General features: G+C 51.4%; 2 protein-coding genes across 51 annotated transcripts in view; one reads left to right on the forward strand and one right to left on the reverse strand.

The window, feature by feature from the left end:
* RALGPS1 (Ral GEF with PH domain and SH3 binding motif 1) overlaps positions 1 to 25,344 on the forward strand; it is a 309,544-nt gene that overhangs the window by 183,296 nt on the left and 100,904 nt on the right. The gene's annotated exons all lie outside the window — the stretch shown is intronic.
* ANGPTL2 (angiopoietin like 2) overlaps positions 1 to 25,344 on the reverse strand; it is a 35,423-nt gene that overhangs the window by 8,285 nt on the left and 1,794 nt on the right. The window contains exon 2 of the mRNA XM_001501670.7: positions 12,763 to 13,646. Coding sequence (XP_001501720.2) covers positions 12,763 to 13,600 — 838 coding nt within the window. The 5' untranslated portion in view covers positions 13,601 to 13,646. The remainder of the gene's footprint in view (positions 1 to 12,762; positions 13,647 to 25,344) is intronic.

Raw genomic sequence — 25,344 nt, forward strand, 5'->3', positions numbered from 1 at the left:
TGGGGCAGGACCCCAAGCACCCACCAGTAGCAGATGTGGCACAAGCAGCTGCTTCCTTCTTTGCCTCGTGCCTCTTCCGTCCTGGGAAGGGGAGGCCCGACCTCCAGAAAGAGCATTCATGAAGGAGAAAAAGGTTTTGGTTGTGTTCGGCCCACAGCCCCAGGGACTCAGGCAGAGAATGGGAGTCTGTCCCCGACAGCTGGAGCAGAGCATGCTGCGGGCGTGGGAGGCCTCCCAGCTCTCTACCGAGTCAGAGGCCCAGGAGAGGCCGCTTGATGCGAATGCTGGTGATGGAAGATCCCCCAGAAGCCTGCAGAAAAACACCCACTGAAAACAAGCCGCCAGACCTCTGACTGCAGAGCCACCACGGGGCTCCTGTGGAGTTCTCAGACGGAAGGAAGGTGCCATGCGGGGAGATTGGAGGCCAGGGGGGAGTGGAAGGTCAGCCTCACGGCTTCCAGCCTGAGGTGCTTGTGTGGGTGCCATCAATGCTTTCAGCTTTCCCTTTGACATTTGTGCAAAGGGCTCTTTTTAAAAGGGAAGCGCTTAAAAATGTTTGGGGTCATCAGTCCCTTTAAGAATTGGGGGGAAGCTCTAGACCTCTATTCAGAAAAATGCACAGACTCACACAGTTTTGCTTATAATTTCAGAAGGCTAATGGACCCCCAAACCCCAGGTTATGAACCCCTAGCTCCAAGAGAGTAGTAGTAATAATATCGCTAGCCAGCATGTACTGAGCGTTTGCTATGGGCCCATCCGTGTACTTACACACCCCCTCCTCCTGACACTCCTGCAAGGTGGGTAGTCGTCTCCCCATTTTACACATGAGCAAACTGGAGACTGGTGGGTGACACCCCTGAGGTCCCATGGCTGGTAAGGGGCAGACCTGGTATCCGAACCCAGGTGGTCTGGGTGGTCCAGAGCACACACTCTGAAGCTCTCCCCTTTTTCCCCAACCAGAGTGAATGCAAGGGTCGGGGGCCCAGGCTGACTCATCTTTGTGTCCCTAGCACTATTTTTAATCATTGCCAGTGGGCCAGGTTAAAAAAATTAAAATTTACACTTCTTCCTTGTCGAGGTGTTATACCTTTTTTGTCTTCATTGATTTGTTTTTCTTCTATGCTTACCTTTTTGTGTCCTTTACCCCCCTTTCAACTATTTTAGTGTCTTTTATGATGTAGAAGAAATTTTCGTCTCCTTTTTTTTAAAGGCAAATCTGGCAGTTCTTTCCTTTTAAGGCTTTTAGATACGCCATGCTTTCTAGAATCATGGAGTGGGTATGAAATGGTATACAAGTGGTTAGTATTTTCTGCTGTTACAAAACAAATCTCGCTATGTCTCCTGCGCCCGCACTGGGCAAGGTGCTTTGCATGATGCCCGTTAGCTTCCATCAGGAACCACCTTCCCCAACCGTGCTCCCTCAGAAACCCTTGCAGAGCTCTAGCAAACCTCCTGCATTCACACACTTTCCCTTTTCTTACGTTAAGGCACCCGTGGGAAAGGTCAGAAACTTAAATGATGGATGAAAATTAATCAGGAGAAACTTAGCATTGAAAAGTTGGCAGCAGTAAAATGATCAAGTAGCAGGAAATGGCAGCAGTGAGTTTATTATGTGGCTCTGTTAAAGTGGTTGAGTCAAAACGTCCTACTCTGATGAGAAGTCTGTAACTGTTATGTGTATAGTGTCATTGTGGAGGGCAGGCGACATGTCTGACTTTGATCGAGGAATCTATGGAAGAAGTATGGGGCTGGGGACAGGACCCCAAACTGAGAGTCTGGAGCCCTCAGCTCAAATGTTGGTGGCCTCACCTCCTCACAGTGTGACTTTGAGCAGGTCCTCATTGAGCCTCAGTTTCTTCTTCTGTAAACGGGGGGAAAGACCCTGCCTGTTCTGGGGGTCCCACCCACACAGGAGCAACCACCTGGCCGAACAGGGCCCCACCAGGGAGGCTTCTCTCTTTTTCTTTCCTTTGATGGATGAAAGCTGATAGTTTCGAAGTTGTCCACTCCCCACTGTCTACCCTGTCACAAACAAGTTACTGTATTTGCTTTTGAGTTTCCAAGACTAAATGTAAGATTGTTTACTGATAGATGTTTTCCACAAAGGCATATTTTGAAAGTCAGAACTTCAGTGGAGAGGCCACAAAGATATATGTTGAAATGGAGAATGGAAATCTTTTTTGTCAATGAAACTGCATTTGCAGTGTGCAGAGGGCAGAGCCCTCCCTTTGGAACAGTGCGAAGTGCCCAGGCCCTATTTCACTTGGCTCCCCTTCTGAAAGGGCAGCTCTGCCCGGCGCACCCGGCCAACACTAACTCTGCAGCACCAAGGCTCCCAGTGGAGTGAGCGCCCCGACCTCATCTCTGTAAAGACCATATTTACACTCAGTAGAGCTGTAGCCAGAACATTCCACGTGAAGGGAAGTGCAGCCGCCATGGCTGAGCTGAGCTGAGCCTGCGAGGTGCTCTACAGAAGCAGCACAGGGTGTAGAAGGCATGTGGGACCTGGAGCCTGGAGGCCTCCAGAGAAGGGATGTTGGCAATGGGAACACAAGGCATATAGGTCTTGGGCCACCAAACCCCGATACTGAAACTGATAAGTGTCGCGGGTGATCAGGTTTGGCTGCCTAAGTCCCTTCTTCGCTTCCTTCCTCCTCTCTGGCGATTTTGACAGAGGGATCAGGCATACAAGGAACCCACCGCCCAGGAAACTAGGAACCACTTATTGATGGCTGACCCAGTTCTCGACATCCCTGATGCAGGCCCTTTCTGGTAAAGCTGAGCTGGAGCCTGCAGCCAGGCCAGACCTAAGTGTGACTTCCTAGTCACACTCTCTGCGGGTCTGGGGCACACCAACTTCAGCCTGCCTTGCCCACCCAAGCCCCAGTGGAGAAATGGGCACACCACTGTTAACTTTCAGTGCAGCCACCCCTCCTCCTTGGGGAACTCGGCCCTATGGATATGTGACCAAGCTGACTGGCGGCTCCCCTTGAGGCCGGGAGCTCAGAAGTGGGTAGACAGCGGGGCCTGTGTGGGCGGGAGGGGTGCCTCTTCTCCCCAGCTGCGCCTGCGGCACTGGGAGAGGAGCAGAGTCCTTCCGGGCTGTGAGCTGGACTGGACCACGCTTCAGGCCAGCAGTCTGACAGGCCTCTTTCCCCGCTCAGCCCAGGTCTCAGGAACTGACCACTGAGTCTGGGTCTAGGCGTCTTTGCCAGAAGCATCTCTACCGCCAGCAGTTTCACCACAAACATTTTCCCACCCAACTAATTGCCCATAAAGGCAATTTTGTTGTAAAAGATAACATAACTGGTTGACAGTTTAGTTTCACTTGGTTATAAATAGGCATCCTCTCTTAATGAAGGAAGGCATTTTAGTGAAAAAAAGAGAAAAAAAAGTGCGATACCAAACAAGCAGATGAATCAACAAGCAAAAAAAAAGGTGCAACACTATGAATGAAAGACTCGGAAGACAAAGTGCTCAGGTAACAGTCCACGAGTGACATCAGTTCTTTGCACAGTATTGCCGTGAATCTACACACATTTACGTCTTCAAATATTTGTGTTCAAATATTTTGCATTTTCATTTTTTGCAGTCTTTTCAATTTTGCTATGAATTTTTAATGTTTCATTGTGTCCTTTTTAATGTCTCTATTTTTTGTTATTTTATTTTTTATGGCAAAATTGCCTTATAGCCAATTAGTTGTGCCACGAAAATGCTTGCAGCAAAGGTGTTTAGTGAAAACACACAGTACGCCTGAGGCCTCACAGAGGACGCTGTGGCCCCACAGAGGAGCACGTGGCCTGTGGGCACTGTTCTGGGGGTGTTTTAGTCCATACGTGGGCACTGGGGAGAGGCTTCTGTGATATCACCAAGACGCACTCTGCTCTTGGCTGAGAACTAATGCTGTTTTCAGTTATTCTCGCTGATGGTCTGTATCTAAAAAGTCTTTTTGCCACTCCCTGAAGCATTTTTCTGATAGGAGAAATGACTAGTCGTTGAAATCGGACCTGGAGTTTCCTCCTCAAATTCGTGCATCTAAGAGCCAGGGCACGTGGAGGGCTTAGGTGTGAGGCCTGCCCTCCAGCCTCAGGACTCGCTGGGCATCCGGTGAGGGCGGGAGAGCAGGCGCCTGGGGAGGCTGTGGTGAGGACCAATTCTATGTGCTGCTCAAGGCTCCTTTATCCAGAAGGCTTGGGAAAATAATATTTTGGTTATGAACATATACATGCTATGTCAGGCACCACTTTTCAGTGAACCAGAGTACAAAACAATAACCTAAACACAGGAGCGACTGGTCCGTTCCCAGAGGTGTCTCGGGTTCCTGCAGGCCCTCAGAGTTCACATCCTGAATACCATTTCTGGTCCTCCTGGGGAAAGGGTCCAAATGCTCCCGCCCACTTTCAGCCAGCTTTATGTCCTTGGATGACGGGCTCAGCGCCTGGGGCCGACAAGCTTTTCAGAAGTTTATGAAAGTGTTTGAGGGCTAAAAAAATTTATTGGCTCTAAAATATGAAAAGAAAGCTGCAAAATCAAAATTTATAAGTATATAATTAAATTTCTACAAAGTGTAACATCTTGTCAAGTTCAGTAATTGTTAAATTTAGTCTTCATAAAAATGTTATTACTTTCGAAAACAATTTGTAGGTTAGATTTTTCTCACTTCTCAAGAATTCTTGAGCATGCCTGTGTTTGCCGAGAAGGCAGAGCCAACCATAAATTAATTGCGTTACTCTTGGCCAAATGGTTTCAAGAGCAAAATTATTAAAATTCTTTCAAAAGTTTTAGAGAAAAAGTTATATTAGATGTGTGAGGCGGGTGCATTTCAGTATACTTGATACACTCCGAAGCCTCGCAAATGAGAGCTCCCAGGGGCCTTGAGGAGCCCAAAGGGGATCCTCTTGCTGCCTCCTTTGACCTCAGGATAAACAGACATTGCAGGGGTGCTGCCCAGAGAACACTTTCAAAAGCGTTGTGCCCACTTCTGGGTTTCCATTGGTACCCTCGGGCAGGAGGAAAAACAGGGACTTTAAAGCAATTTAAAAAAGAGGTTAGACCAGGAAGGGCTGTGGGGGCTCACCATAGGCAGAGGTGAGCGGCTCACTGTGGCTCCCGGGACGGGTGGCAGTGAAGCCCTGGGGTTCCCAGGTGCAGTGGTGAGTGGCGCCCGAGGCTGCCTGGGTGTGAGGGTGCTCACTGCGGCTGGGGGTGGCAGTGCACCGAGGCGCCCTGGGTGCTGCGATGAGAATGAGCAACACTCTCTGAGTCCAGAGGTTGGTGGTGCTGTTCTGCAGGCCCGTCATGGAAGAGCTTATCAGACCTGATCGCCATCCACAGACACTGCACAGGTGGCCACCCTATTAACCCTTTCCAAAAAAGAGAATCAGCTATTGGCTTGTTCTTAGAAAACCTATGTTGGCTTTCACTGATCACCTTTTAGTTTTCCAAGTGCTCACAAACCTCTGTTGATAATGTTTTCTATAATTTTACTGGGACTTGACCACAAGCCAATTAGTATGTAATTTCTACTATTTCACCCTTTTTCTCTTCTGAAGCCAGGACAGTTGCCCAGAATCAAGCCTGGTCTTCATGATTTCTTGATGATTGCTGGCAGTGGTTCTGAGAACCCATCTGAAAGGCCCTCAGCCCTCCTCATCACCTACTCCAGGAAGTCTTCCCCAGCCCCAGAAGACCTACTTAATCCTCCTCAGGGTTCCCAGAATGCCTAATATGTTTCTCTCTACTGGCACGTCCTAAGAACGAGGACTGCCTTGCATCTAGAGCCTTTCATCCGCCAAGTGCTTTACGTGCTCTTTCATCGCATGCTCAGGAGCCCCTGCAACCGTGAGGAAACTAAGGCTGAGAGAGAGCACACGCCGGAAGGGGCAGGATCTGGCAGTAGAGCTCCGCTCTGCCTCCCGAGTCCTGATTCTTTCTACTGCACTGTGCTGGGGCCATCCCACCATGTTAGGATCGCTGGGGGTCTGTCTCCCCACCGGCCTGTGGGCTCCTTCCAGGCAGGAACCTCCTCAGGGCAGTGATTATGTGTTGCCAGTCTAGCACCCAGAGTCACTTAGTGTCCCACATGCCTTCCTCCATCTCCATCTTCTCACCACCGTGAGGTGTATTCCCTTGGTCATCTTCACTCTGTTTTTTCCATTTAGAGAACGAATAATAATAAGTCCATCTGGAAACAGGATCCCTACAACAGAGGGTAACCAGCATCCAGACCAGACCCTGGGAAAGGAAACCTGTTGCATGGGGAAGCCCGGGCGGGCTGTAGCAGAAGGTCTGTGTGTTGTCTGGGGTAGAGCCAGGTGACTGGAATTTCTGTCCTTTTGGCTGTTACTCTGGACAAATTACCTAAGATATCTTAATGTCAACATTTAGAGAACTTAAAAAAAAGTTTGTCATTTAAACTAAAATTTTCTTGGCAGAATTTCTTTCTGCATGCAGTCATTTTAACTTAAATTACTGTGTTCAAAATATCTATTAAGGGAAAAATCACTTATTCATTTCAAAAAAAAGGTTGACGTAAAACCATTCCAAGTCCTGTGGGTCCATTGGCTCATCCTGGGCTACAGGGCCAGGGTCATCAGGCTTAGTGTCAACATGCTCTTCTTTCAGAGTCGTCACAGGGGGCGCTGACGTTTACAGCAGTGCTCTACCGTTTCACTCAACAAGCCTAGCCACGTTTGTTTTAGGCACTGTAGTGTGATGCTAACTTAATTCTGCTTTCGTTATCGTTTTCTTCTGGGGGAGCATCTCCAGGTTATGACACAGTCTGCCGCATCAGTTCACCACAACAATCCATTTGTGTGACTGGTGAGCTGGCCACAGATGCCTGACCACCAGGATTTTCTGGATTTCTTACAGTTTGCCAAGTGCCGAACTGTTGGGATTTCCAGGCCACAAGATGCCAGATCCCCACTTTTAACAGTAAGGAGTTGATGGTTTATCTCCCGGGGCTGTAAACAGCCTGAGCATTCAGCTGAATGTCTTTCTTGGAAAACAAGTGAGGGATAGAGGGGAGAGCTTGCTATCACACTCAAAAGGCTCTTTGTGGTCAGTTCCCCAAGGTGCTCGAGGAGGAGAAAAGGGAAAGCAAAGCTGGAAGGAAGATGACCCATCTTGAACTCGAGCAGCTTTTGTTTATGAAGAAGCCAGCGAGGAATGCTCTCTCAAGTATCGCTGGATTACGTAGTTCGTCATGAATTTGGGAATCTTATTTTGTTCAACAATAAGATTTGAGAATCAAGACAGCATAGTGCAGTGTAAACAGCACAAGCTCTGGAGACAAGAGACCTGGGTTGGGTTTTCCCTCAGCCTCTGTGACCTTAAAGGCCGAGTCACTGCTGGCTACCATCACCTTCGTCCTCCTCACAATTCCCAGATGTTTCTCCAAGGCTCCGCAGCACATCAGGCTTGGGAGCTCAGTTGGCTAGAGCTGGTCTGCACATGGGACCCACGGCTTTCCACCCAGATTGATGATTGTTGGACCTCCAGAGGAGTGGAAGCCACAGTGAGACAGATCTCCTCCTCTATTTTAAAACACACCATTATGCTAGGGAACCACAATCTAATGGATGTATTTCCTCCTACCAGGAGGAAATAAAATACAGGGGGAGCATCCATCTAGGAAAACACTCTTGTTCAAGTTGTCCGCGCCTCTCTGGCTGTAGACCATCTGTTGTGAGGGATGGGCCGCTCCCATGTAGTGTCAGTGAAGCAATGTGGTTGCCACTTAATGTGGCCCCAAGAGCAGATCATAGCTACTGATTTTCATATATTTAGAGTTAACATATTTAAAGAAATCAGGACTTCCAACTTAGCTATATGTTTAAATGTTGAGTAGAAGTAAATCCAGAGAATGTGTCCCGTTTTGATATAAATTAAAAATCAGATTTATCTGCAGCTTCAGTTGGACCTGCTTACCAGCAGTTGGGAGCATACTATGTTTTCTGTGGGAGAGGCGAGCTCTGTTGTTTTAGATACTGTAGTGTGATGCTGTTGTAATTCTGCTTTATCTTTGTGTGAGTGTGTGTGTGTGTGTGTGTGTGTGAGTGTGATCTCAGGGTTAGGACACAGTCTACCACACAAATTCACCACAGCAGTGCGTTTCTGTGACTAGTGGGCTGGCCCCAGGCAGTTGGTTCCGCTGGTTCCTCCTAGACCGTGTCGAGGGGGCGGCACGACGTTAGTGGGCTCGCAGTGACGTCTTGTGTTTTTAGAACCTTGAGAGTTCTAATAACAAATCCACCGACTCTGTTCCCAGAGCTCTTTTACAAGGAGCTGCTTGGAACCTGGTACATGAAATAGTGGTAGAGGGTCAGGTCCCAGGCAGCTGGCGCCTGGGGCCAAGTCAAGCATTTATAGAGTGATTTTCACACCAGTTCCCCTCCAGCCTTTCCATGGAAATGTGCAATAATCTCAGAGTGGTTAAGACAGACTTGGGTTTGAGCCTTGGCTGAGCCACTTACTAGCTGTGTAATCTTGGCTATGTTACTTAACCTCTCTGAACCTCAATATCCTGGAAGTTACAAGTTCAGGGACCAATCTTGGCTCTGCCACTGATAGGCTCTGGGACAGGAAATCTGTGCCAGGGGGTCTGAGGCCTTTAACAAGCTCTAATATTTTTTGATTTTATGGCACCATCTTTATCGATTGAGAAACAAATTGAACTGACTGTGTTCTTTTTCTCAGGAGAGAAAACAGCTAGAAATGCTTACTCTTTTTGGTTTTTGAAGATTCATTTCAGACAAAGCCTCGCTGTGGCAGCTGGTGGTAGCACTGCCTTTTCTTTGATCAGTCTCCTGGATAGGCACTGTGGCAGGAGGGCTGGCATGTGCGTGGCTGTGCCTGGGCTGAGCTGAGGAATAGTGTCCCAGGCCTCCCAGAACCATCCTGAGGCTCCATCCTGTCCTTTGCTTTGCGTCTTAGAGAGGGACCCCTGCAGCCTTCCTCTTTAACAGACCTGGTCGACAGGTGTGTGTGTGTATGTGTGTATGTCAAGGGTACCCAGGTGGTGAAGAATGTATGAATGTAAGAAAGAGTGGAGAGGAAGGGAGAGCAGCAGCAGGACCCTCAGAAGAGAGGGCCACAGGCAGGGCCGTTTGCCCCAGGCCTCATCACAAACATCATCCTAACTGAAATGTCCCCAGGTCTGGCCAGACCTGAGAGAGACAGGACAAAACCCAAGCAAGATGCCAGGGGAGCCAGGAGCTGCCTGGGCCTCCCTCACTCTGGCTCTCAGAGGCCTGGGCCTGGCCTGGGGCCAGCCTGTTACTGTCTGGCTGGGAACAAGCTGGTGACTGCAGCTTCAGATAAGCGGCCATGGCTCCCTCACTTTCCTGGGGAAGGGCGTGCTGTGGGCTGAGTGTCCCAGACAATGAGGAAAGGAGCAGATGGCTCCGAGGTTGTGGAATGAAAGAGTGAGAAGCTGCCAAGGCGTGAGTGCACAGGTGTTTAATTGCAAAGGTGTTTCTGGCCGAGGGATGTCCCTGGGACAAAGAATCTGTTGGGCGAGAGCACAGAGGAAGGCTGTGTCTTCCAGGACCAGAACCTGCCCCAAGCTCTCCAAACAGGCCTGATAAGAGCTCTCTGCTGATTGGCTGACAGAGACCATCTGCCTTTTCCTTTCAGCTTGTCCAACACCAGGAAAGGGCAGGGCCCTCCTGGGACACCCTCTTCAGGGCTCCGCCTACCCATTCAGCTTCACAGCCGGGTGCTCAGTCCCCGCTGGGCACAGCCTTGTTGGGAGCTCAGCAGTGCCATGGGTCACAAGGAAACTGTTACTGACAATCAGTACCAACATTTGAGAGGGCTTTACTTAAAAAAAAAAAAAGGTAACTTATAACGACTTAGGTTCTCTCCATAATAAAAATCACTGCCATTCCCTCCAGGAAGATGTGCTTTCTCAAGTGGGAGAGAAGGCAGGTTGGGTGCGTACAGGAACCTTAGGATGCACGCAGCCCACGCTGGATCGTGAACGTGAAGAAGCAGGGGATCCAAACCATTCGAGGTACCAAGAGTCGGGCCGTGCCGCTGGGTCCTCACGTGGCCCCATCTCATCAGGGACCCACTAATAATTCAGTTTCCCCACGCCCAAGTCTGCCTGGGAGACTCTTACAAATCCTTCAAGATGCAACACTGAAGTCCCTGCCTCTGTCCAGCTTTTCCCCTCAGAGAGACTCAGTCGTGCCACCCAGTGTCCCCACAGCCCCTCATTTGCCCCTCTGCAGGACTCCGAGCACACGGGGACCACAGCCATGGCTTTCACTGCATTCCTGATTTCAGCTACTTTGTTATGGTGGTCCCATAAATTCTCTCATTCTGGACATTTTGGCCTTGGCAGATGCTCCCTCTCAGAGAAATCCTTTGTCAGACCTGATGTGCTGATTTTAGGGGATGGAACTGGTGTGTACTGGATGGATCCCAGTGCCTTCATGCATCTGCCACATTCCCCATCCTGAGTTCCTGAAGGTCAGAGATCATAGTTTTCACCTGCCTCCCCAGCTTTAGCTGTGTGACTGGCACAGAGTAGGGGCTCAGCCATTGTTGGCTGCCCCATGTGACATAATACCACATGCCTGATTGCATTGAGTTTCCACAGCAACCCTGTGATAGTATGACTCTTGTCCCCACTTTACAGAGGAGAAAATTGAGGCTCAGAGGAGTTAAGTAACTTTCTCATGAGCAAACAGCTAACAAGGGATAGGTGCAAACCTCGGTCGTTATTCCTACACTATATATCTATTAGCTCAGGAACGTCCTGAAATTGTTGAGTCAGAAACCAGAGATGTTCAGGCAAGAAGAGATGTATTGGGTACCACTGAGCCTGACTCACGTCAGGATTATAATAACAGTCAGCGGAGCCTTCATTTGGTGTCCAGGGGCCTGCTTTACCTGCTGAGTCTGCTATCAAGACCTATTAGCGGGGCTGGCCCCGTGGCCGAGTGGTTAAGTTCGTGCACTCCGCTGCAGGCGGCCCAGTGTTTCGTTGGTTCGAATCCTGGTCGCGGACATGGCACTGCTCATCAGACCACGCTGAGGCAGCGTCCCACATGCCACAACTAGAAGAACCCACAACGAAGAATACACAACTATGTACTGGGGGGCTTTGGGGAGAAAAAGGAAAAAATAAAATCTTTAAAAAAAAAAAAAAGACCTATTAGTACACTCTGCCCTCTCTTTTGGAGCTTCTGATTTAAAACAGACACACGTACAGATGAACCAGTCATTAACTGTAGAATGCCAGAGCTAAAAAGGGACTGTTTATTTATTTCAATTTCCTTGTTTCAAGATGAAGAGACCAAGACCGAAGGGGACTCACAGCTACCATGTACTGAAACTTACCACGGGCCCAGCACCATGCTAAACACATTTTTTTCAGTATTTCGTTTAATCCTCAGGTAGGCACTATTTTAATCTGTCCCCAGTTGAAAGATGAGGAAACTGAGGCTCTGAGGGGCAAAGTGACTTGCTTAATATCCCAGAGCTAAGCAGTGGGGGAAGCAGAATCTGAATCCAGTTGGTCTGCTCCAAAGCTCGTTTTCAACCCGTACACCCAGCAGAGGGCTTTCCTGCAAGGTGCTGTACCCCGTGCCCAGCTCCCGTCCCCCCACGGACCTGCAGACAATGCCTCCCTTGTCTTTTGCACAGGCCACCCTCTTGCACTCAGGTTCAGCCCCTCTCTGGAATTAGCAAGAAGCTGCTCTTCCCAGTACCAGTGGTTATTTTCAGAAGTGTGAAATAAGTGTAAAACAGGATATTTTCAGTAAAAATATCTCCCTGCTTATACAGTGAAGTGGTACCAAAATCACTGACTTGGAGCAGATATGTGGTTAGTTTTCACGAAGATGAGTCTAGTTCTCACAGGACAGCCCGTTTGTGGAAGGCTCACAGGGTCCTGGATGAATGAGAGGCTGAGCTTCAGGGGGCTGGGCTCCTGGTCCCCCAGAGTCTTAGAGCACAGAGGAGTCAGCCCTAGATTTAAAGTGAAAAGGCCTGAATTCAAATCCAGCCTGAGGATCCTCAGACTGTGCGCAAGTCACTCAACCTCTCAGTAAACCTTCCTTCAGGAGCTCAGGAGTTAAGGATGTAAATAATGTAATATATGTGAAAGTGCCCAGCGCCAGGGTCTTGGTCAAGCTTCAAAACCCCTTTCCCCCACCATAATAATATTCTGAGAATTAGCATAGTTTAAGATGAAACGTGTATTTAAGAGCATATGGAGTAATCATTGAAAATTCTAGACAGCAGCAGACTCTAGGAAATGTGTGGGCTTTAGAAAGTGCTCCCCACCCCCCAGCCCCGAGTGTGTTTATCATACTTTTCCTGTGATAACACTTTTCCTTTGGCCTGTTTCCTTGGTGAGCATTTACCGAATGCCAGTTCTGTGCCAGGCACAGTACAAGAGCTTGCAGGAGAGGGATGCTCCTTGCCAACACAGACCATCTAGTGCAGAACCCCACAAGCTACAGGCCTGGGGTTCTTTCCTATCAGAAGGCAGAGAACATCTGTTCTCTTCTGAGACTCCCCCTTTTCCCTGGGTCGTCTACCTTGGAGCATCTTTCTAAGGAATGTGGTCCCCCTCTCACCCCACCAGCTCCAGCAGCTTGGCCCAAGGGACTGCTGGGGGATTGCACAAGTCTGTTGGCCAGGCTTCAGCTTGCCGTGGCTTTTCCCCCACTTGTGGTCACAGCCAAGGGAAGCCTGGCGCCTGGCTGTGAGGCCCAGATGGAGCGGGCTCCCGGAAGGACTTACCCGACGGCTTGTCTGTGGAGGACGGGAGGCTGGTGAGGGTGGGCATGGTGGGCAGAGGGGGTGGTGGCAGCACCTTCAAGTTCTGGTCGCTCTGGATCTCGTTGGTGGAGATCTGATTGATGATGCGGTTGTAGGGGGGCGGCTGGTAGACCGGGGGCGGCTGGTAGACCCGGGGCGGGGTGGCGGGGGGTGGCTGGGGCACGGGCCTGGCGGCGGGCACCCGCTGGCAGTGCTCCTCGAGCTGTGCGATGATCTCCGACTGGTTGTGGGCCAGCGTGGCCAGGTGCTGGTACTTGTGCTCCAGGTCCTTGTACTTGCTGGCCAGCTGCAGCATGTCGGCCGTCTGGTTGAGGATCCTGTTCTCCAGCTGGGAGAGCTCCAGCGCGTTGTCCCGCTTGCGGATGATCTCATGCAGGAGCTGCATGTAGAGCTGCGTGACTCGCGAGTTCATGTTGCGGCTCTCTTTGCGCAGCAGCTTCACCTCGCTCACGATGCCGCCGTCCACCTCCACTAGCTGCTGCAGCGTCTCAATCTGTCGCTTCTGCTTGAGCAGCTCGTTGTTGAGCAGCTCCAGCTCCTGCTTGTGCACCCGGTTCTCCAGGAGCACCTCAGGCTCCTTGGAGTTGACGCAGATGGCCCCTGTGACCCGCTGCTGGGGCACAATGAAGGTGTAGGTGCACTTGTCCTGGGACTCACCGGCCCGCTTGTACCTGTTCAGGTAAATGTACTCACTTGGTGAGGCCTCCTCAGTGCCTTCAAAAGCCTCCTTCTGGCCCACAGTGGCTCCCATGGCGGCCAGCAGTCCCAGCCACCAGCATGTCACGCCCAGTGGCCTCATGGTCCTTGCAAAATGGTGGTTCTTTGCGAACAGAGCCTATGAAAACCTGAAAGTAAACAGAAGGGGAGACTCAGTAACGGTCCTGTCCCTGCCAGCGCCCTGTGCCATAAATGAGCTCAGCCTTCTCTCCAGGCAGATCTTTCCAAAAATGCAGCTTCAGGAGGCAGCCCTTCTGGAAGCAACAGAAGGAGAAAGGCAGGTCCTGCAAACAGGACAGAGCCAGCCCTGCCCTCACCAGCAGAGGTAGAGAGGAAAAGGGAGGGGACTGGAGCATCTGAAGGCAGGAGGCCATGGCCCTGCCACTCCTGCAGCCAGCTCCAATGCCCAGAGCCCTCTTGCTGAGCTGCTGGCCTGGAGCCTGGGGTCCACCTGAGGGCAGCCTGAGGCTGGGGAGGGGAGGCAGAGGCCGGGTTGTCGGATCTCCCTTCTCCTCTGCCTCCCACTCCTCAGACTGTTAAGTCTCCCCATTCTCCGTGTTCATAACCCCCTGGACTGTCCCTTGTAATGCCTATCATACTTGTGATGAACTGGAGTCCTGTGTGATTGCCTCTGCTCGACCCTGTGCTTCATGGGGGCAGGCACTGTGTCTCATTCAGTCCTCTAATCCACGGGATGCTGTACCCAGCAGGCTTTTGGCAAATATGCATCAAATGAATGAATTGCTAGACATAATCTGGAGTGTGTTCAGTTTGTGGTGGACAGTGTCAATGGAAGGATATGTCTCGTCACGTGGCTTTGGTTTGTGTGTTAGCCAAGCTACAGAGCCCAAACAGGAACAAACAACTGAGCTCTTCTAAATCCAAATATTTGCAACAGCCAGTAACCGCATGGTCTTGATCACTGCAACGTGATTAAACCAGGCGGGAACAGAAAACAGACATGTGTCCTGGATTTGTTTCTATTCTTGGACCATTCACTCTTCAACAGATAGCCATCAAACATCTGTGATCTGCTAGGTAGGGTGCTGGCTGCTGGAGATACAGCTGCAAACAGGACAGAGCCAGACCTGCCCTCACCGGGCTTACCTGAGTGCCGTGAAGCACAGGCAGTATGTACCATGAACGGGGATAGTGGGGCAGTGACCTAATGGAGGGGTCAGGGAAACTTCCCTGAGAAAGCGACCTTTACGCTGACCCTTGAGGGATGAGTAGGAGTTAGCCAGGCCAAGAGGGAGAGGACGGACATACACAGATCCCTCCTCTCGCCTACTCAAGGACATTGCCCCGCCACTTCTCCCCATCCCATCTGCATGACCTGTTTTTCCTACAGTCATGCTGTTATTTCTCTCAACTTAAAGAAAATCCTCTTGACCTCACATCCCGTCTCCAGCTACTGTTCCACTTCTCTCCTCCTCTTTTTAGCAAAACCCTCCACAGAGTTGCCTGCGCTCACTGTTGCCAGAACATCACTCTCTTCCTGTTCTCTCTTGAGCCCACTCTCGTCAAGCCTGGCCCCCTCCCCGTCACTCCAAGAGCTCTAGAAGGATCACCAGTGGCCTCCACTTACAGACCAAATGGCCAGTTCTTGGTCCTCATGAACCCTTTGCCTCTCCACGCTGTGGGACGTGGTTGGTCACTGCCTTCTTGGACCTCCTTTCCCACATGCCACCCTTTCCTCCTCTCTCACTGGCTGCTCCAGCTCTGTCTCCTTTGCTGGTTCATCCTCCAGTTCCTGTCCTGCGGGGCCCGGAGCTCCGTCCTCAGACCTCTGGACCTTGGTGATCTCGTCCAGTCTTGTGGCTTTGATTACCTTCAAGCACTGATAATTCACACATTTGTTTACCCAGCCTGGACCTCCCCCGTTGACTCTGGACTGATACATCCAACTGCATGACATTTCCACTCGGCTTTCTACTGGGCGGTTCAAACTGAGCTTATCCAGAGATGAACCTAGTGTTCCCCACGCCTCCATCCCAACCTGTTCATCCCAGTTTTTCCTTTGTTAGTAAATGGCAACTCCATTCTTGTTGCTCAGGGCAACAACCTTAAAGTCATCCTTGACTCACTCCTTTCTTTCATATCTCACGTCTAGTTCACCACCAAGTTCTAATAGCAGTATCATGGCAATAGTCCCAGAATCCTGCTGTTTCTCCCCGCCTCCCCCGCACCCTGGTGCTACCCACTCTCACCTGGACCTGACTGCTCTCCTGCCCCTGCCCTTGCCCACTGCATCCTCTCCTCAACCCAGCAGCCAGGTTTTTTTTTTTTTTAAAGAAATACTTTTTTAAAAAAAAGTCAAATCGGGTCACTCTTCTACTCAGAATCCTCCGGTGGCTCCTCATCTTGGAGGAAAGGCTAACGGGTCTCTAAGGCCATTCTGATCTGGCACCAGTCCCTCCCTGACCTCATCCCTGAGCCCTCTCATCCTCCCTCACCCCACTGCAGCCGCACTGGCCTCCTGTGTGTTCCTCGCGCTCACCAGCACACTTTTGACTCAGGGGCTTTGCACTTGCTGTGCCCTGTCTAGAACACTCTTGCCCCCTTTCCTCATTGCTCACTCCCTCGCCTCTTTCAGGTCTTTGCTGAAACATCACCTTCCCAGTGAGGCCCTCCCTGCTTATTTAAAATCATGACCTTGCCACCTTCCCACATTTTCACCTCTGTGCAGGTGGGAGCTGCACAGAGGAGGCCATTTATTATATCTGTTAATAACATCCATTTACTGAGTGCCCACTTTATACGTGTCCTTGCACTAAATGTTTTGCAAGTGTTTTCTACTTTACTGAATTCTCACAATGTCTTTTTAAGGTAGATACTGTTTACTTCCATTTTACAGATGAGGAAACTGAGACTTAGAGAGGCTTAGTAAGTTGCCTAAGGTCACACAGCTGGAAGGTGGCAGAACCAGGACTCAACCCTGCTCTGATGTACTTAAATCTTCAAACTTTTAGTGATTACACAGAAATGCACTTAATCTGGTTTGTAGTAGTAAAAAAGTGTTAGCATCGCCACTTTCTGAGTTCACGTTAATTTACGCTGAAATAATCATGACACAGAACCTAAAGGTTTTGTCTTCCCCAGGCCCCTTTGGGGGTGTCCTGGGTGAGCAGCCTGGCTCCAGGCTCCACCTCATGCCAGCCAGTGGGCACTTACGGAGCAGACCTGTGCTCCTCAGGGCCCTGCTGAGCTGTTTTGCACTTGAAAGAGCAAGCCAAGCGTGGTGCTGATGGTCGGCTTGGGGCCTCTGGGGCGAGGCAAAGAAAGGTGTTCGGGAGCCTCGGGTTTGGGCTGGGCCGGGAGGTCGGGCTGCAGTGACGTGAGTGGAAACCGGGCTGAGTTTGTGAGTGTTTGCCTGGTTTCCAGTGCACTTTGGCAACTCCAGCGCTGGCGGCCACACCCGGCCCAGAACAATGGGGAGGAGCTGCCCTCCCGGCTAGGGTGGGCCTGCCTGCTGCCTTCCACAGCCGCTCACCTGTGGCAGCTGGCGACAGACACCTCTCTGTGCCGGTGCTGAGGCCGATGCTGATCCTGATGCCGGCGAGGGCCTCCACCTTGGCCAAGAAACTGCCAGATGCCCAGGGAGGCAGCTTGGCTCCAGGAAAGGGTTGGCTTCCAAACCTTCCCATGCCTCAGGGCCTGGCAGGGCAGCACTGTTTATGGTTGAGCTCTGTCCCCTCCCGAGCGTGGGCTCGCACAGCCTCCCCAGCGCAGTTCTGTACTCTTGGACTTGAGATCCCGAAGGCTGAGCCTCTGTGAAGTGGGTGATTCAACCCGCCTTGCACACTAGGTAAGGAACATGGAAGTGCTCTGCAAACTAGAGATGGGGATAACCTGACAGCAGACAGCAAAGCCTGGCTAACGGTGGAGCACTGACCATGTGCAGGCAGTTTGTCCGGGACTGTTAGCGTCACCCCGTGGAGATACCATGATTAATTCTCCCATTTCGCGCTGATGGACTTGTTCCATGCCACAGAGTTGGGGTCCCTGGAAGCTCTGCTGGTTAGACTGGGTCCTGGCTCTCTTGGTGTCCCCAGCATCTCACACAGCGCTGGGCACAGAGGGGGAGGCCAGAGATGTGCGGCCACAGTCAGAGACTGTGCTGTCTTTAAAGAGCATTTCTCACGATTATTTGATTAAAGAGAGGACGGAAACTTGACAATACTCTGCGGGTTTTCAGTTTCAAGGCCCTTTGCACGCACATTGTCTTGTTTAATCATTACAGTGTTCAGAGCTGGTTAGTAGTAGCATGCCGTTTTGAGGGTGAGGAAACTGGAGCTCAGAGAGGTGTCAGGTGCCTTGCTCAAGGTGGCGTTGCTCGTGGTGGGACCAGTGGTGAAGCTGCATGATTCCTGGTCTTACTGTCACATTTCCTGGGGATCAGGGCTTAGCGGGAATGACCTGGAGCTGACTGGGTTACGAGAAGGAGCGGAAGGAGTGGGGCACGGTGCTGGGTACCTGACAGACACTGCCCTAGGTGTTCCTCCGTCTTGTAAATGGGGCACTGAAACCTGGACACGCCAAGTGACTTGCCCAGGAGCACATGGCAGATAAGAGGCAGAGCTGACCCAGCCTGGAGCTTGGGTCAGCCTGACACCACGGGTTGTGCTCTTTGCGCTGCCCTCGATCTTGAGTCGTTTATTTTCCTTAAAGATTCCACCCCGCTTCGCTCAGTTTTTTGTTAGTTTGGCAGTTCTTAATGGGCAGTAATGAGTTTGTTTACTTTTGCTCTCTTCATATTTATTCAACTAATTGCATCCCGAGAGAAATAACCCCCCAGCATTCCAGCCTTCTTAGGCCTGGAGAAGAACTCAACTCCAGTCAAAGTGGTGCTCCTCAGTTTCTTCCTATGACCAACAAAGAAAAGCAAATCCAACTGTTTTCCTTGGCTTCAAAATGAAAATAAAAATGATTCTTGAAATTGCTTTTCCACATTGTGTTGTGAGGAGTTTCCATTATGCATGGGTTTCCCTCCCCACAAGTGGGGCTGGTGTGACCGAGCCACGTGAAGGCCTCTGCACACTGGCAGGCGGCCTCCCCAGGGCTTGGGTCCCACCCAGCCTTCGGTGGGCAGCGCCAAGCATCCCTCCTTGGCTTGGTGCGGTGGGGCCACACACTGTGTGTCCATGTCCCACTGAGCACCACGGCACTGCAGCCCAGCTGAGGGGCCACTTGGTGGGAAGAATCATCTTTATAAGATGGAGCTGTGTGTCCTGCCCTGTGGCAGAAGCTGCTGGCCCTGGGTACTCTTGTGAGTTCTCCCTCCAAAGGTTAGGAGTGAGAAAAGTTCAAATGCTAAAAATAATAACTACAGCCAATTATCCCTATGACCCAAGCACTTTATATACATTATCTCATTTAATCCTCCCAACAGCTCTGGGAGGGAAGTCCTGTTATTTTAGGGCTGCCATGCATGGTGGCCCAAGTTATGCACTGTGCAACTCTAGGAAATACAACTCACATTCATAGTCTTTGTAGTTTTGTGTATTTATGTTACAGCAGTTGTCTAGATTCCACAAAGATGCTTTTACGGCTAACAGCAGGGCCCGCAGTTATCCCCCCTTTTCAGATGAGGAAACTATTGAGATCCGAAGACCCTGAGTCATTTTGCCTAAAGTCACTGAATAACTAAGTAGCAGAGCCGGTAACAGAACCCCAAAATATACTGTGCTGAATGCATAGATACAGAGGTCTGAAGTCACAGGAGACTCAGAAGAGGTTGTTTTCTGGCCACCCCCACCACCAGGCAGGGGGAGGACAGGAGAGCTCTTGGGGTCCCCGGGCCTGCTGACCCTGGGAAACCTCCAAATGAAAGCCAGCTCTCAGGATGGCGTTTCATCCTAAGTCCCAGGGCTGTCCTGTTTGGAGGGCTCACAGCACCCTCCTCTCCCTCCCCAGCCAGCCCTGCCCCATCGCTCTGGGATCACAGATGAAGGCCAGGTATGCCTCCAGGCCAGAGGCACTGCAGGAGGCCTGAGAAGTGGGCCTCTGCCAAGGCGGGAAGGGAATCTGGAACTGCCACTTGGCTTTGAGTGCACCTGGCTGGCCCATGATGTCTGGGTTCGGGGATACTAGGAACTTGAGCTGTGCCTGAGTGAGTCTGATGGACCTGAGCACAAATCATGGTTGATAAGCCAACATCAGGACAGAAAAGAGAAAAATCAAAACTTCAAAGTTGACACACAGTTTTTCCTACTAAAGCTGGTTGAGATGTATGGCATGCCAGAGGGCTGGTCCCCAAACCAATTGATAATCTAGGATGTGGGAGGGATCCACATAAAGGAAAATTCCAGAAGAAAAGGCCCAGGAGGGCCCAGCTGACCACATGCCCAATAGAATTTGTTTGTTGTTGTAGACCAATGTCATTTGTCATAAACTTACTATGTGCCCAGCTGTGCTCTATCTCATTAGTGCTTACAATGCTGTGCATAGGATGCCCCAGTTGAGGCCTGTTGTCTCATGTGATTATTGATAGCACTCCTTTTACTCTCAAAAGTGTCCTGATTGGGTAACAAATTACGTGGTCCCCTCACCTAGGAGAAAGGTATTATTATCACAGTTTGAGTAGAGGAAACCCAGGTGCAGAAAGGTTAGGTCACTTGCCGAAGTCCCTTGGAGTAAACATCAGGACTAGGATTTAGGTGTCAGCTGCAAGGTCCACGCCCTCCAAGATTGTCTCTCCAACTAGTATGAATGAAAGGTGCCTGCCTGTCTGCTGAATGGCCGCCATGTGGATGCTTCTTAGTCACTGTTGACTGAGTAAGTAGACATGGCTTTCAGGTCAGCACAAGGACGGGTTTTGTTGAGTGTTAGAAACATCTTCTCGATCATCCAAGTGGTGAGACCCTCGAATGGGCATGTAGGATGGGCAGTGGCAGCCTCACCTTAGAAAACCTGGAGAAGGGACTGTGTATTACTTGTCCTCGGTGATTCACCACCAGCCCGGAGGCCAGGCAGGGAAAGCCACATCTCCAACTGCCATCCCCTCCCACCCTAGGATCCGGTGAATCATTTCCCACCAAAAGGCCGTGTGGGCACCCAGGCCAATTCCTAGACCCTGGCAGCTCAGCTCTCATAAGACCTTCAAATGAGCCATTTGTCCATCCATCCAGCCTTCCATCCATTTAGCCTTCCCAGCCAGCCAGCCATTGTGTATTGCTCTAGCCTGTGTCTGGCCCTGTTGCAGGTGATGAGGACACAGGCATGAGCCAGAGAAGCAGATAGTATAGGATCAGACAGATTTGCCTGGAAGAGTGGCAGCTGGGGATTGAATCTGCCTGATGCCCTGGGCTCTCGTCCTCCTGCCCCTGGTGAGTTGCTGGCTCCAGAGAAGAGCTGAGTTCATAGAGCAGGCAGGTTGTGGTCATACCGTGAGATCATAGGCAAGAAGGGATGTGGTTAGGCAGTGGGGAGCTGCTTGCCTTTGCCAGGGGGACAAGGATGCTGCTGTTACTTTTTCATTGTGCATTATTTGGGAGCCATTTTGAGATTTCCCCCAAAGCCCGCGCACTGAGCCCTCTGTGCCAGGAGCCTCAGCCAGCAGAGCAGAGGCGGGGAGAATCTGCAGAAGCCATTTCAGAGCCCGGCTTCTGAGTTGGCTGCTGTGGTTCCAGCAGTGCCTGCTGTGCTCTGGAGCCCTGGAACTGGGGGAGCCTCAGACAAGAGGGAGAAGCCAGGGAGTGGGCGGACAGTGCGGCCCCAGGGTGGCTTCCTGGGAAATCCAGGCGTTGCCTGGAGCTGCTCTTCTGGGCCAGGCTGAGTGGTTGGCACCAAGGCCATGTTGGCCTGTAGGCATGGGCTCATCCCTGGAGCACTGGGACAAGCACTTTTTGTGCCTCCCTTACTGATCTCAGCCTCTCTCTAGGGCAGGAACTATGACTGTCCCCATTTCACAGATGAAGAAACAGAGGTAAGGGATGAAGTCACTTGCCCGGGGCCACAGAGCTACCAAGTGGTGGAGCCGGGCTTGGAAGCATGTTTGTCTACCCCAGAGCCAGGTTTCTTGCCACAGTCCTAAGTGCCTCCCTGCTCCTAGGCGCTGTCTCCGCTGCACCCCACAGTGCATGCAGCTCCAGGTCTGTCTTTCTGAGATGCACATCTGGTCGTGCCAGTGTCCTACTTAAAAACAGAGCGTGCATCGTCCGCCTCTGCACGCACTGTTCTTTGTGCCCCAGGACCTCCCCCGTGTCCCATGGATGCGTGCTGTCTTCCTTTCTAAGTGGACCTCATAAGTCCACTTCTCTGGGAAGGCGTCCACGTGCGCTGAGGGCCGCTTCCCTCCTCCAGCTCCTGGGAGCAGCTGTGGCTGCTTCCCTCACAGCACCCGAGACACGACTTGTGCTCATCTGGCTGTCTACTCGACGGCGAGCTTCTAAAAGCAGGGGTCGGGGCAGGTCACCCTTGCTGTCCCCAAGACCCAGGATGGAAGCCAGGTTACTGAATAGGAATTCCAGGATTTCTTCCGGTGAACGTGTTTCCTGAATGTTGCCTGGTGCCAGCCACTGTGCGGGGTCTGGAGACAGAGCAGGACCAAGGTGGGTTGCTGCCCGCACAGGCCCACAGTAGCAGAGGAGACAGAAGGCAGGCCTTTGTGATGTAGGGTGACCGGTGTCCTGATGGGGTGCCTCAGGGGGCTAGAGGGGCACCTAATCCAGCGGGGGTGGGTGTCGGGGGACACAAGGTAGGAGGGGAGGCATCCCAAAAGAGACCTTGGCTGCACAGCACAGAGGGGAATTGGCACCCTGGGGTTGGGAGGCTTGTTTGTCTGGGTCTGAGGCATGCTTCCTTCCTTCCTTCATTCATTCCACAGATCCCTTCTCTGCCTGGCCCTGGGTGGGTATTGGAGGTTCAGCAGTGGCTAAAAGATACAACCTTTTGCTTGTGGAGGTTGGTGGGGGCCACCTCCGGCAGGGCTTTGGTCACTCCTGGAGCTGGGCGGGTCCTCAGGCATCTCTCAGAGTTAAGAACAGAGTTCATTCTGGGCTTTTCTGAGGTGGTCTTGGGCCTGCCTTTCTGGAGGCCTAGGCGGCAAGGGGAGGCTGCTGGCCCCAAGACAGGCTGGCTCACCAGAGAATGGAGCTAACACAATAGCTCGATTGTAAGAGCCGTCCCCCCACCCCCAACATGTTCACATTTCTGTGATCAGAATGTGTCTTATAATTGATGTGTACGTGTAACGGGACATTGTGACGTCCGTGTCCCCCCCCCCCCCCCGGTTGTTATTAAACCAGTTGATGGGATGGAATAGGGTTTTGTCATAGAAACTACCCTTGGAATGAGGTTCCAAGGTGACCTATCTATCACCACAAACTCCAAGCTGTCAGTGGCTGAATAATCCTTCTATTTGGGGTGTTTTATATAAATTCACAGAAAAGAAATGCTGTTGCATGAATTGATTCATTCTTGAGATTTCCGCAGTGTGTTTGTCCAGGATGGCGGCAGGCTGGGGTCAGATGAGCCCAGTTCTCAGTCTAAGTCCTTGCTTTTGGGCCTACTCGTAGGGGGACCTCAGCAGAGGTGCTGCACCCTCTGGGCCTCAGTGTCCTCCTCCGCCAAGTGGGGACAGCACCACCCATCTTGCAGGGCCCTCTGAGTGCCTCATACCTCCTTTTTATGAGTCGCACACTGCTGTGCCTTTGTGTGATTGTTAGTCACCTTCTGCCTCCTCCCCCCGGGCAGTGGGCCCACGGAGAGAGCCCCCCCGCCAACTGCTGTCAGTTGAGACATTTCAGTGAAACGGGCTGTGACTCAGAAGGAGGCCAGAATGCACCTGCCTTGGGTGGGGTTGCTGCCTTATGTTGGTGCTGACGTAGCTGCCAGTTGCCATCTCGCCGATGTCTTCTCAGGAACTGCTCAAGACACCCAGTATAGACCTTATATAGACCCAGTATATGGCCCAGTATAGACCATGAGGACCTGTGCTCTGATGCTGCAGCCCTTGGAATCTCCAAGTAGGGATAGGAAACGCATGAATGGCATCTCGGTCATGTTGGCGAGTGTTGGCCCGTGCTCTGCCCGCTGAGTTGGGGCCGGGGTTCCATGGTGCTGATGTAGGGGACAGCGGTGCAGAGCACCGGCACGTGGGTTTCTGACGTCAGGAAGCCTGGCTTGGAATTGGCTTGCCTCTTGCTGACCACATTCCCACAGGCACACAGTGTGGCTGTGCTGAGGCTCATGTGTAAGAGGACCGTCAGTAAGGCCTGTTCTGTCTCAGAGTTGACTTCCGTGACAGGCAAACGAGGCATTGGGATTGGGGAAGCACATGGTGTTCAGATAGATGGGGCAGCATTCTATAGGACAGTAACCAAAACAGATTTGGCTACTGGGGGCACTGGGCAGGGACCCAGTAACAGGGTCAGGAAAAGAGAAGTCAAGATGCCTTGAACAGGGCAGTACAGTGCAGTAGGGAAAGGCATGGACTTTGGAGTTAGACTGACCAGGGTTCAGGTCCCACATAATCACCACTCGTGTGACCTTGAGCCACTTACTTAACCTCTCTGAGCTTCAGTTTTGTCATCTGTAAAATGGGATGCTAAAACAAGAACCTATCTCCTAGGATTATGGTGAGGACGAAATGAGGTAATGCATGTGCCTTACTTAGCCCACTGGGTCTTAATAAATCATCGTGTCATGGAGGAGTGGATGTGAAATGGCTTAGTTGTTCTACCCATGAGCTTGCAGCAATACTGTGCAGTACCCTCCTGGGCCATGTGCTTTACACATTTTTGTGTGTTCCACCACGACTGCCTTTATTGAGGAATAATTAATCCCAGTTCTTGTTAGCCAGGCCTGCAAAGTCAGTCAGAGCCTCTGCACAGTGACTCACCCTGTTCTAGGCTGGAGCAGGCAAACCTACAGTTGCCACAGCCCAAGAGGCCTTGTGCTGGAGGAGCAAATATTTAATGTCAGCTTTTCAAAATGCTTCCACGAGTTCAGGGAGCCCACGGAGACCTCTGGGGTCACAAGAGAAAAGTTGCCGTCCTGGGCTAAGATGCACCAGTGTTGGCTGGTGTGAGATCTGCCAGACCTGGCCACTGATGTGGCCAGACTTGCTGGTGGGGGTGGGGCCTGGAGGAGAGGTCCTTGCCGCTCTCTCTGCAACCCAGGACAGGCCTGGCATTGCTGCTCCCGCTTTGTGGACCTCCTGCAGTTCAGAGATGGCTCACTCTCCTTACCACCCCGCTTCTGGCGGGGAGACCAACAGGCAGACAGATAGCGCCTGTGTGGGTGGAAGGATGCTCTAACTGTAAGGTTGGTGTCGGTTACACCAGAGGTCCTTTTGTCAGTGCGACTACGCTCTTCCTCAGACTGGACTTCTAGGACCCAGACATGCTGCAGGTAGCCCCAGACAGATAGCCTCCTCAGGCTCCTGGGAGGCCCCCAGTGTGGGTGGCAGTAGCGGCCACAGCATTAGCTCGTCCTTGTGGGTTTTCTGACAAGCACATATATCAGGACAGAGAGAGAATCAGAGTCTCTGTTCTTCCCTCTCCGAGATTCTGATTGTTACGGTTCATAATAGTCAGTAACTAATGTTTTCTGAGGGGTTGCTGCACACCGGGCACTGTGCTAAAGCCTCTCCAGACACGAGCCGGTGTGCTTCCCCAGAAAGCACTGGAATGTGGTTCAGAACACTGGCTTCAAGTCCTGGTGCTGGCACTCACTCACCATGTGGCCTTGGACACATCACTTGCCCTCTGTGCCTCAGTTTCCTTACCTGTAAAATGGTGATGAATAATAGTACCTGTGTTATACACTGATAAGTTGGCTCAGGGTAAGTGCACCCTGAGTGTCAGCTATTACTAAGAGATG

This window comes from Equus caballus, chromosome 25, assembly GCF_041296265.1.
Source record: "Equus caballus isolate H_3958 breed thoroughbred chromosome 25, TB-T2T, whole genome shotgun sequence".
Classification (NCBI taxonomy): domain Eukaryota; kingdom Metazoa; phylum Chordata; class Mammalia; order Perissodactyla; family Equidae; genus Equus; species Equus caballus.